The sequence below is a fragment of the Siniperca chuatsi genome, linkage group LG22, assembly GCF_020085105.1.
Source record: "Siniperca chuatsi isolate FFG_IHB_CAS linkage group LG22, ASM2008510v1, whole genome shotgun sequence".
NCBI classification, from domain to species: domain Eukaryota; kingdom Metazoa; phylum Chordata; class Actinopteri; order Centrarchiformes; family Sinipercidae; genus Siniperca; species Siniperca chuatsi.
This window is the reverse complement of record NC_058063.1, coordinates 23,747,093-23,760,102: the sequence shown is the minus strand read 5'-3', so window position 1 is coordinate 23,760,102 and position 13,010 is coordinate 23,747,093. Positions and strand designations below refer to the sequence as shown.

The following is a 13,010-nucleotide window of genomic DNA, read 5'->3' as shown; positions in this document are numbered from 1 at the left end:
CACAGAAGGTTTGTTAAACACAGTGAGGGATGTCAAGCTTTTACTGTGACGCCCTCTGGTCATTTAACCAAACATGCAACTAATTCCCTCAGCTCGTCTGACTGTGAGTCCCAGCAGCTCTCAGCTGTTTAAAGACGAGTCTGTCTCTCTGAGCTGTGAGGACGACAGCTCTGCTGGATGGACGCTGAGGAGGAACACAACCAGAGAAACCAGGACTCAGTGTGACGACTGGGGAAAACCTGCTGGTTCTTCCTGTAAGATCAGCCACGTCCTCCCATTGGACAGTGGAGTTTACTGGTGTGAGTCCAGAGAGGGAGCAACCAGTAACACCATCAGCATCACTGTCACTGGTAAGCTCAGACTGTGGAGTTAGTATTGATGACGCTGTGTGTAAATGGATGAAATGCTGTAGTTTGTCTCTGTGTTGAGGTGGACCAGTGATCCTGCAGAGTCCTGTCCTCCCTGTGATGGAGGGACATGATGTCACTCTGCACTGTAAACCACAGACCCCTCCCTCCAACCTCACAGCTGCTTTCTATAAAGATGGCTCCCTCATCAGCACTGAGCCTACAGGTCACATGACCATCCACCATGTTTCCAAGTCTGATGAAGGCCTCTACAAGTGTCACAGCAGCCGTCACGGAGAGTCTCCACCCAGCTGGATCTCTGTCTCAGGTGAGGAGGTCGAATATAATTCTCAAACTAACCTTGTTGTTTTCCAAGGTGGACATGTGGACATGAATTCCCCTCTGTGTGTCTCTCTGTGGACACGATACAGTACCTCTACCTTTAAACCATACATGTTCTGTGGACATGTGCAGCTAAACAAGCCTAATATCGTGATTCATTTTCAAATATTATTTGAAATCAGCTTTCAAACCTGGAAAATATAATAAACAACCTGAGTGAAGATTAGACTCTAATAAACCAAGAGAGGTTTCTATTCAGGACCAGTATGAGATAAATAAGGATTTTAAAAAACTGAATCATGCAAAGCGACTCTAGTGGAATCCCAGAATAAATATATAGAGCTGGAAATGAGCATAATAGGTCTTCTTTAAATCTAATAAACTGCACCCAGCCGAGTGGAAAAGACCAAATGGAGCAAAAATAATGAATTAATTCAGTTTCTTATTTTAATCTCATTACTGTCTGAACAGAAAAAGAGTGAATGTGTTTTCCATTGTTTTCATTTAAGTGCTTCTGATAATTATTTTCTGTTCACTTTAGGGAAACCCACCACTACACGTCCTCCGACATCCACCTCCACCTCTGCTCCCCCCCCGTCACCATCAGCTCCTCTTCTCTTTTTGATGTGGTCTGTTCCATCTTTCTGTGTTCTGGTTCTACTGGTTCCACTGGTTCTACTGTTGAGATGGTGTGTTCGGAGGAAACATAAAGGTTCGGCACAGACTTCTGGATTTTACACTTAAGTTTCATTTTTCAGAACAATTTATTTTAAGAAATCAGTTTAACATGTTGTTCACACCCATGTCGTACAGTTCTACAGTTCATTATGGCTGCAGTTTTTCTATTTACACTCTGTGTCTGTTGATGTGCATGTAAAAGTCAGACAAAAGACTGAAAACTGTCCTGATAGCTCCCAACTTAGACAATGTCTGACGAAGATCTGTGTTCGATCCAAACGCTGCTCCGTTCAGTGACATTAGTTTTGGGTTGTTGAGATCCAGCACCGGTACAAGTGTGTTTGGATGTCCGTGCATCACACTCAGTTTGCTGATGTGCATGTTCACATTTCACCATTTATTTTACATTCACAAAGAATCCCAAGTTACACATTTCAACTACAATTTTCTTCAATTAAATGTCCATTAAGAATTTTATTCTGGTTCATTCCAGCTGCTGAAGATGACATCACAGATGACATCACAGATGACATCAAAATATCCCGTCACCAACAACAGCCAATCAGACGAAGCAGAGGTAGCTTTGTTTGTGTGTGCGCTCTGTGTGTGTGTGTGCGTGCTGTGTGTGTGTGTGTGTGTGTGTGCGTGCTTGAAGGTGAAGACTTGGTTTTAAGGTTCAGGGTAGAAGTGAGTTTACATTGTGGTTCAGATAAGGGTTGGGGTTAGGCATTTAGTTGTGATGGTTGGGGGTTGGGGGGGTTAGGTCTGTGGTGCACGGGCACAAGTAAAAATCAATATAAAACTCCTCTAATGATAAAACATCTTATTAAAAGAAAATAACATCTTTAAAAGGTGCCGGTGAGGCCTTAGGAGTGCAAAATTTAGCAAAATTAGTTTTTTTAAATAGATTAGGACATTTTTATAAAGTGGGCACGTTTTTAAATTCAAGAACCTTTTGGAAGTGATGACATTTGTATAAAGTATACATTTTGAAAGTGAGGACATTTTTGGAAAATTTAAAAATATACAAAAAGTAAGAACACTTTTGAAAAGTGAGACACTGGGTACATGTTTGGAAAGTGAGGGCATCTTGTCTGGCCCTGTGAAGACAGCTTTAGAAAGTGAGGACATCTTTAGAAGGAGAATGAATTATGTCATTATGAATTACGAGGACATTGTGGAATATGAGGACATTATGAATTACGAGGACATTGTGGGATATGAGGACATTATGAATTACGAGGACATTGTGGGATATGAGGACATTATGAATTACGAGGACATTGTGGGATATGAGGACATTATGAGTTACGAGGACATTGTGGAATATGAGGACATTACAAAATGTTTGGAACTAGATAATTGATTATATCAATGAGGATCAGAAGTATAAACATGTTGTTCATCAGCAAAGAGGACATTTTGGATAATCTGAAATCACATTTTAATTTTAATTAATTTTTAGATTTTACATTTACACATTAGACATTGTACACCAACATGCACCTTTGAAAATAGACATTGTCAAATTACATTTATATTTGATTTGTTTTGATGATACATTTTTCCAAAACAGCTACTTAGTCAAGTTTAATCTTCTTTAGTCCGTAAAGTTTCACGCTGTAGTCTGGTCTGTTTTTGGTTGAGGACATGTGAGTTAAACTGTTTTGTGCCCTGCGGTGAATCTGTCAACAGAAGCTAACAGCTCTGTGGTCGTCCAGTTTCCTCTTTCTGATAAAAACCCTGCACACGCTTCACTGCAGGACTGTTAATAAGACAAAAAATTCTATATATTAATTATAAATGTGCAGATTTACATATCTCTGTGCATTCTGCTCACATATAATATATCTCAATTGTGGGAACTGTTGTGCTGTTGTGTGTTTTACTCAAACACTACTAAAGTATTTCTGATTCTGATTTTCTGCATCTCAAACTGGACTTTAATAAAGTCGATCGTTCTGTAGCTTTTTTCCACCCTGCATGTCAAACAGCAGCAGCTTCCTGCTGTTGATTCCAGTGAACTGTGGTCTGAAGCTGGTGGTTTCTCACTACAGCGTGGTCTGCGTTAGCTGATGGGGATATGTTTGTCTGTTTGTGCTGAAATGTGTGAACTTGTTTTAACAGAAGCGAGCAGCAGACCTGTGGTCGTCCAGGTTCCTGTTTCAGATGAATACTGCAGTTATATTTGGTCTTTCACAGCAGTGGTGTTAAGAAGAAAACCTGCTGACATTTATAAAGTCTATAATAAAACTATTTCCACAGCAGTATTATTAATATTCTTCTTTATAGTACACGTGTTGCAGTACTACCAGTAGTGCCAACACTAGCAGTAAATATACTAACAGTGCTGGTATCAGCTGTAGCACCTGCAGTAATGTAATTTGTATATATTTTGTTTTCCAGAGAGTGATTCAGTTGCAGTTTACTCAGCAGTGAGAGGAACAGAGAGCGGTACAGCTGCTCCTTTTTCTGGACTTTGGACAGAGCCAGTCAGAAGGGCAAAACCTAAGGATCTCTAAACCAGATGTAGTTCTGGGTTAAAGCTAAGACAAGGTCAGCAGGGTCATTTACACATCTATTACCACACGGTCTTAAAATCAGATGTTGACAAATGTTGTGTGAATTACCAGATTCAATTTTAAAGGTAATTTGATTTATTTTATTCAAGCTACTCTATGACACATGGCATGTCTATCACCATGGAAACAGACGATACACCGACATTAGCTATTTCTGCTGTAATACATTTTTTCCAAACACGTAACCAAAGTGTTATGAACAACATATTCCAACATATAAAATTATGTAGTATGCTTTCTGAACAGAACCAATGTTCTATACTATATTAGCATATATTAGCATACAACATTAGTAGCATGCTAATATATGACCGCTTTAGGAAATATTGTTGACAATATCTGCTGTCTAATAATGATGTAAACTGAGAAGACTTTAAATTACATTTCATAAAAAACACAATATACCTCAAATTACCAAATTACAAGAACATGCTGATAATAATAAAGACTAAATGACCAAACACTGTCGGTTAGCTTAGCTTAATCTGATATTTCCCCCTCACTCTGATCACACAGACTTCTACATGACTGCAGAGATCAATAAAACAAAGTAAGACCCACGTTTACAAAGGATCGGCAGATCGGTTTAATGAATCATTTCACCTCCAGAAGGTATTTTTATAGGTCATATTACAGCTCATGACAAGTTACTTCCTGTTTCCATAGCTGATTGTTCTTGATTGGACAGCGCTACACGTTTTCTAGCAAGAGAGTTACACAAATTCTTCACTACGTAAGACATGTTTTCATGGTGCAACCTGATTATGTAAACCACTAGTTTGAAACTAGTTACTGAGAACTTCGTGAAGCAGAGTTGTCCAAGATAGAAGTTCTTGTCTGGTGATGGAGTTTCTTTGTCTCCAACAGCTTCTCATGTTGTTTGAACTGTTTGTGTTTCTGTGTTCAGAGTTTCCAGCAGAGCCAGAGGTCGTCTACTCGTCACTGAGGTCGACCTTCACACCTTCACACCAGTCCGAGCGCTGACGTCCAGCTGGCCTGTAACTGGTCCCCAGAGCCCCTCACACCTCAGTGAAATGACAAAACTAAAACTAAAGATTAAAATAAATTTATAAATTTATTAAGTCACTCAGTTTTTCCCCTCTAAAAGTGTTTCAGTACAGTGCACAACACCAACATGTTACCTGTTTGGTTGCACTTTTATTCTTTTATTTCTATTAATCAGAATCTAATGATAACTTCCAGTTGTTTTGTGGTTTATATATTAAATAACTTTATTGTTGCTGATATTTATTCATGTTTTTGGACTCTTGTTGCCACAGCAGTGAACGTGTTTCTCTGCAGGATCAATAAACTTTGGTCTCATTCTTGTTTTACTCATGTGGTTCTGTGGGTTTCACAAAGCTGTCGGATGGAAAATGTGACTTGTTCTGGTTTGGCTGTGGCCAACCGATACTCACCTCTCTTCAGTGCAGATAACAAAGAACAAACAAACAGAACCGCAACCGCAGGAACGTCATTCAGCTTCAGTACAGAGTGTCTGTTTGTGATTCTTTAGTCGGTGAACTATTGAGAAGATTCAGTCTGTAAAGTTTCTTCTCAGCTTAAACATCACACATCATATAAATCACCAGGTCCTGGTTTTCATGAGCCACTCAGAAACACAGCGACATTATGAAGTATCAACAGTCAGGTTCCCATATGAACACTCAAACAGGTTTTTCTGGCTGTAATATAACACTCTGAATCATTCACTGACCTTACAGACACTCATCATCAATCAATCAACAACAACTTAAAGAAGAAAATATGTAAAAACTGTAATTCTCTTTAATTATTCACGTAGAATCAGAGCAGCAGCATGAAAATGCTACAAAGAAGAAGTGATAATTAAGTGAAGTGAAGCAAATGTCCATGTAAGCTGTAAAACAACGACCTGAAAGACTGTAAGAAGTAATGCTAAGAAACTGAGAACAGAGCTGGAATCAGTTTTCTGCCGTTGGCACCAACTAATGGATAAACCAGCTGTCTATATAATATTTATATAAAAACTTTGTCCTTCACCCTCCGCGGGTGGTCTCATCTTTCGAGCTCGGGTCCTCTACCAGAGGCCTCAGAGCTTGAGGGTTCTGCGCAGTATCTTTGCTGTTCCTAGTACTGCACTCTTCTGGACCGAGATGTCTGGTGTTCTTCCAGGGATCTGCTGTAGCCACTCCTCCAGTTTGGGGGTCACTGCCCCGAGTGCTCCGATGACCACGGGCACCACTGTCGCCTTCACCTTCCAGGCCTTCTCCAGCTCTTCTCTGAGCCCTTGGTATTTCTCTAGTTTCTCATGTTCCTTTTTCCTGATCTTGCCATCACTTGGTATTGCCACGTCAACCACAACGGCTTTCCTCTGCTGTTTGTCCACCACCACGATGTCTGGTTGGTTCGCCATTACCATTCTGTCAGTCTGAATCTCAGACTGCTCAGGGCCTGCTCCTGTGCAGCCATGATGAGTGCCGAATGTCAGAGCTGTAGATCCTGGTGGTGTGGATCAGTGAGTCGATGTCCCGCTCACTCTTAGCGTATAGCTTGATGTCAGCCAGTCTTGTTGATTATTTGGCTGAGGGGGTTCAGACCTATGCAGAACAGCAGTGGGGACAGAGCATCTCCTTGGTATATGCCACATTTGATGGATACTTGTGCAAGTGGCTTGCCATTGGCCTCAAGGGTGGTTTTCCACAGCCTCATCGAGTTTGCAATGAAGTCTCTTAGAGTCCTGTTGATGTTGTACATCTCCAAGCATTCAGTTATCCATGTGTGTGGCATTGAGTCATATGCTTTCATGTAATCAATCCAGGCAGTGCAGTGGTGTGTCGGGTTCTGCAGTCTTGGGTGACTGTTCTATCAACCAGGAGTTTGCCAACCAGGAGTCAACCAGGAGTTTGCCAATGCCCTTCTGTGTTGCCGTTTGCCAATGCCCTTCTGTGCTTTGCTCATGTATTGATCCATGTGTCCACTTATCTTAGCCTTATGATGCCTGACATGAGCTTCCATGTTGTGGAGAGACAGGTTATTGGCCGATAGTTGGACAGTCAGGATCAGGATTGTGCGCCCTTCGGTAAGCCATTCAAGCCAGCTGCCGGTAAGCCAGCTGCTAAGAGATGGGTGCGTCCCTAGCAGCTGGTTCATTTGTGCTGCTAGGCGCTCATGGAGTGCAGTGAGCTTCTTTAGCCAGTAGGTGTGGATCCTGTCAGGGCCCGGTGCTGTCCAGTTCTTCATACCTGAGACTCTTTCTTGGATGTCTTGGATGTCTGTGATGGTGACTGGATTCTGTTCAGGGAGGTGCTGTGGTCCTTTCTCAGAGCCACCAGCCACTGTGCATCGCTGTTGTGTAACGCCTCCCTCTCCCATATACTTTTCCAGTACTGTTCCGCTTCCAGCCTTGGTGGGTCTGCTGTTTGAGCATACACTTTCGCAAGTTGAGTTGCGACTGTACCCTTTGCAGGATCCTTCAGGTTTAGGATTGTGCGCCCTTCGGTAAGCCATTCAGGGTGCGTCCCATCTCTTAGCAGCTGGTTCATTTGTGCTGCTAGGCGCTCATGGAGTGCAGTGAGCTTCTTTAGCCAGTAGGTGTGGATCCTGTCAGGGCCCGGTGCTGTCCAGTTCTTTACCAATTGAGCTATCCATTATTTTATAATGGCTTCATTATCTCTCGTATCCAAGCCAAGGCTTGGAGCCTTTGTTTGGCAGTTTTGAGTGCTTCAGGTATGGGCATCTGGTTGTACTCATTGCACCTCTCTCAGCCTCTGTCAGTTGGCTCACTTCTCTTCGGGCCTCCTTGATTTTTGCAAAAATGCATATTTTAATTTGAAATTAGTCCTGAATGCAAGCAAGAATAAATACATGTTATTTTCTAGAGCCAGAGATACTGTGGACAATAGTTTGCATATTACCACTATGAATGGAGTATTGAGAGTTTCAGAGTACAAATATCTTGGGATCTAGCTGGTTCAAGAAGTTACGTTTTAATTTCACATTGACACACCTGTCAGCAAGCTACGACAAAAAATTGGATATTTGTACAGGAACAGAGCTAATTTTCCAAATCAGTAGGAAGTGGATAACTGAGGCCGCCTTCTTGTCTGTCTTGAACTATGGTGATGTTATCTATAGACACGCATCTGCCTCCACTCTTTAACCGTTAGATTCAGTTTATCACTCCGCCCTAAGATTTATTACCGGTGACAGTTATTCTGCTCATCATTGCGTCTTGTATGAAACGGCTGGGTGGGCATCTCTAACAAGACTTGACAGCCACTGGTTTCTATTTATTTATAAAGCCTTTAATGGCAACTTGCCACATTATATCACTTCCTTATTAAACTGGTCTCACAGTCTTTATCTGACTCGATCTAGTGGTCGAAGCTCGATGTCCTGAGTGCAAACACTCAGTTTGGGAAAACTGCTTTTGGTTTTTGTGCTGAACACACTTGGGACATTTTATAGCACACACTGAAGCTCAACACATTTGTGCCTATAGGTCAATTTAAAACCATGATTACAAACTACTCCGCACTTGCATGTAATTGTTTTTAACTGTGTTCTGTTGCTGTCTGTTGTCTGTTCTCTCGTTACTTATTTTGTGTGCATTTATATATAACTCTCCAGTTATTTATTATTCATTATTCACAGTAGTGGGGTTAAGAAGATAAAAAAAGTCTAAGTGCTGTTTCAAATCATCTCCAGAATAAAATGATGGTTGGTAAACTGTGAATCCTTTATTTACATGTATTTGTTTATTTCTTTGTTTGTTTATTGACCTAAAATGTCAAGAAGTGGTAAATGCCTACTCACTCATTATAAAAAATATATTTTATATGGCTATTAATAAATATATCCTCTGTTACAATGTTAAGCAAGTTGGACCCAAACGCAGGACACAGGTGAGGTTATGAAGGTTTATTGCACGGTACCGAGGAATGGAGGTGATGTGGAGAGAAGATGATGGATGGCAAGGGCAGAGGACTGATGGGAGATGGGAGATGGGAGATGGCGGAGCGTGGCTGGCTGGAGAGGAGTAGGGATAACAGGCAGGCAGATGTGGGGCGATCCTGGGGTACATGGAGAAAAGACAGTAAGTCAACAACTAGAAATGAACACGAGGAAGAGTTCTCAGGATAACAACACAAAGAGGCCTGAAGAATGCAACTACCACAGTAACTGAGAGAATGATGTGGCGACAAATGTTGTGATAAGGACATTGACTGATTGATTGAAGTGTTGAATGGAGAAGGTCGTTTTTAGGATGGCAATGTCCTCCACTTTGTTCCAGACTGAAATAACTGTTGGATTGTGATGAAATGTGCTTCATCGTTCATGTTCCCCTCAGGATGAACTGTAATAACTTTGGACGAATGAGGGACTACACCATCCTATAATAACTTTGGTTATCCTCTGATTTTCCATCTAGCGCCATCATCAGGTCAACGTTTTAACTTGGTTTATGACCAAATACCTGCAGAACAGCCTCAGCGGGACTTTGTGTTTAGTGCCAATTAGCTAATGTTAGCATGCTACATTACATACACATTAAACTTAGATGGTGAACATGGTAAATGTTATACCTGCTAACATCAGCATGTTAGCATTTTCAGTAGCTGCGGTTACATGTACACTGTTTTTCATTCTGATTGAAGATTTCGGATCAACTGTTTACATGCGCCGACACATTTAATTGAACAGCTGTGTGACATGCGCAGAAGTGATGAATACTCATGCATCTGTTTTCCTCAAAGGCCTCCTGGCATGTGTTTGATCAGCTCCCTGAAGATGGATATCTATCCTCTGATCAGCGCAGTATTTGCCATTATCGTGTTGCTCTTAATCAAGCAACAGCATGATAACAACATATGCTTCCTTTGAAAGTGGAGAAGCGTACGTCCTTTTACGTTTATCAGGTTCATCGTTTACATGGTACAATTTTTCTTTTGATCAGTTTATGAAAAGGTTCAAACTATCCCTCTGTAACCGGTTTGGGCCTGTTTATTCTGACTGAGGTGTTTATGGAGCATTTTTATTCTGGAGGAGCTGGATGTTTAAGGGTTACGTCAGAGTTTATTGGAGCGAGCTGCTGTGTCAAACACTGTAAAAGTTATCTAAGAAGAGTTTCAGTCATCCAGGTCACAGGATTTACAGATGCACTAACTCAGAGGAGCTGGCTTCTCTGTGTATCTGCTCTTCTGTGCAGTGTGTTTGTTCTGTGTTGCCTTCAAGTTCCCATTAAAAGGAAGGTCTGGAGTTTTTCTTGGATTATTCTCATCACTGTTGCTTTTCTTCAGTTCTGACCTCACTGCTGAGCTGCACAACAAACCAAGGTGAGTAAACTTCTTGATTGTGTCTCAGAAACCCTGATAGAGAAGTCGGTGTTGAGGACACAGCTGGAAGTCAAACAGGGAGGATTTAAGAGTTCAGACTGATGATGACACAAAGACACAAACTCAGAGAAGCTTTTTCATCTGAGAGCTTGAGTCTTTCTGCCCTCATCCAGTGACTGCAGGCGCTCAGAGTTTCTCTGCTCTTTACGACTTTATCAAAGTCAAAATGTCACATCAGAGTTTGTGTTACGTTCACAACATTTATATGAGGATTTCTTTCCCTGTCAGACAGATCTCTGGGCACAGACTGTACGGTGCTGCATTTTGAGTTGAATTACATGTTTGGACCTGAAGCATCACTTTCATCCAGTCTCAGTGATCCAGTTATCAACCAATCAGTCTTTGGTCTGCAAGTAAATGACCTGTTTTTGTCCGTTTTTGTCCTCACATGTATAGAATTATACATTAGATGTTACATTGATCACATTATGTAGGACACAAAAACACATTTAAAAATAATATTTACACAATCAGCAGTTTGCTCAGCCAAATGTGTCAGTCAGAGATGAAGTGTGTCGAGCTGCAGTTCCTCTAACGTCCACCAGATGCTGCTTGATAAAACCCCAACTCCTCTCTACAAACACAACTCAATACAGTGCAGCTCTCAGCAGATCTCTGAGCTTCTTCTCGTGTCAGTCTGACTGATTTTCAGAGTAAGTGTTCTATTGAGGAGATACTGAGACCTAAGAGGCATTTCATCCTATCAGACTCAGCCATGGTGATCGCTGCTCGCTTTCCACACCTCAGTTCTACCTGTGCTCCTCACATTTGGTCCAGATTAGGATTCTGTTGCTGTATAAATACACATCACTCTGCATACCGTGGAAAGCCAAGTGGACCATAAACATCTCAGAAATGTAGTGTACCATCCAACAGACACGTTACAAAAACACCTGCAGAAGCTACAATGAACCCATGGTGAGGTTACAATTGTAGCCTCACCAAGGTGCAAAGGAAGAACTGCCCAATGTGGGACTCTAACCCCAGTCTCCAGCACCAAAGGTCAGTTCTCTAACACTGAGCTATCCGTTTTAGGTAACTGTAAGGGGAGATATCATATAACAGAGGAGAGAGTGAAACCTGTGATCAAAGATCAAGGCACGTTTGAACCGTGTGGGCAGAAACCAGAAACACAACAAAAAGCAGCTTGATTTCTTGTTCCGTTCTTACTGACAAAACACTTACTAAACCCTTGGCTAGTGTGCTCTAACAATTATGTTTGCGTTGTAGCCTCCTTTTCAAAATAAAGGTTCTACCTTCTTGTCTTTAGACGGAAATGTCAACACACACACACACACACATATATAGACAGACAGACGAGGCTACGTTAAATGAAATGATCTGATCTGTAACTGCACTATAACCCTACAGTACAATTTGCATTTAATTTTGCTCTACTTGCACCATGTCTACCTCACATGTAGGCTGTATGTACAGCATAACAAAGTCCCCCACTTTTACTTAGTTTCTGTTTACAAGTATTGTATTGTAGAGTATGTTTCTTTGCTTTTTATCTTGTCTTAAATGCTCTAAGCTGCTGTAACAGAAAAAATCCTGCGTTTAAACAGCGTTTTATTACATTGCCTGTTCATGTGCAGCTTTTTTTGGGGGGGGGGTCCACATGCTACTACACAGCACATCATACGACAGAATGACCCAACCATAAAAATGGACACAGCAGAGACCATGTCCGACGAGTCTAAAGAACTGGTTTTGGAGCTTTTGAGTTTGCTGGAATGTTGGGAGACCGCCAGCAGCGAACAGTCCAGGTTGACAGTCAAAGCTGCCGCGCTTTTTGCTGTGTCCCACAAGCCCTGGCTGCGGGACTCCCTTCATGAGTGGGCCAAGGACTTTGTGTCTGCTCCTGGTTCCCAGCCAGACTCCTGACCCGCCAGTAACCAGCCAGACTCCCGACCCGCCAGTCATCAGCCTGCACCCCGGCTTGCTGGTCTCCAGTCAGCATCTCAGCCTGCTAACCAGGTGGTACCTCAGGCTGTTGCTGTCTTGGCGCCTTCTGGGAAAACCCCCAGGAGGAAGCGTGGCTCCCACAGTTGCTCGCCTGCTCCGCTGACCAACTGCTCGCCTGCTCCGCTGCCGCCTCCAGTCCCTGTGCCGCGGCGGCCTCCACCCCCTGGTGGATCACAGCAGCAATCACCCCCTGCTGGATTACAGCAGCCATCACCCCCTGCTGGATCGCAGCAGCCATCAGTCCTGGGACTCTTTGCTGGATCGCAGCAGCCCCCAGTCCCTGGGCGCCCTGCTGGATCGCAGCAGCCCCCAGTCCCTGGGCGCCCTGCTGGATCGCAGCAGCCCCCAGTCCCTGGGTGCACTGCTGGATCGCAGCAGCCTCCTGGACTCCCAGCTGGATCGCAGTTGCCTCATGCCCCAGTTGGATCGCAGCAGCACCAACCCCTTGCCGCTGCTGGACCGCAGCTGCCTCCTTTCCCGGTTGGATCGCAGCAGCACCAATCCCTTGCCACCGCTGGATCACATCCGCCTTTTTTCCTGGTTGGATCGCAGCAGCAGCCATCCCTAGTCGCCGCTGGATTGCAGCCGCCTCCAGTCCCTGGGCGCCGCTGGATTGCAGCCGCCTCCTGCCCTGGTTGGACCGCAGCACGCCGCAGAACCATCTGCTGGGTTTCAGCACGCCACTGAATTCGCTGCTGGATCGTAGCAGTATCCTT

General features: G+C 43.0%; 3 protein-coding genes across 16 annotated transcripts in view; 2 read left to right on the top strand and 1 right to left on the bottom strand.

Annotated features, from left to right (window-relative positions):
- LOC122870221 (Fc receptor-like protein 5) overlaps positions 1 to 13,010 on the bottom strand; it is a 337,942-nt gene that overhangs the window by 72,814 nt on the left and 252,118 nt on the right. The window lies entirely within an intron of this gene.
- The window catches only part of LOC122870097, a 387,819-nt gene that overhangs the window by 308,000 nt on the left and 66,809 nt on the right, over positions 1 to 13,010 (top strand). The gene's annotated exons all lie outside the window — the stretch shown is intronic.
- LOC122870229 (low affinity immunoglobulin gamma Fc region receptor II-like) overlaps positions 1 to 13,010 on the top strand; it is a 30,084-nt gene that overhangs the window by 2,200 nt on the left and 14,874 nt on the right. Inside the window, exons 3-8 of one of the 2 annotated variants that reach the window (XM_044184257.1) lie at positions 93 to 350; positions 430 to 675; positions 1,231 to 1,401; positions 1,861 to 1,944; positions 3,774 to 3,923; positions 4,857 to 4,978. In XM_044184257.1, coding sequence (XP_044040192.1) covers positions 93 to 350; positions 430 to 675; positions 1,231 to 1,401; positions 1,861 to 1,944; positions 3,774 to 3,889 — 875 coding nt within the window. In that variant the 3' untranslated portion in view covers positions 3,890 to 3,923; positions 4,857 to 4,978. Of the gene's footprint in view, positions 1 to 92; positions 351 to 429; positions 676 to 1,230; positions 1,402 to 1,860; positions 1,945 to 3,773; positions 3,924 to 4,856; positions 4,979 to 13,010 lie in introns of those variants that run through there. The other variant, XM_044184259.1, reaches the window with a different exon arrangement.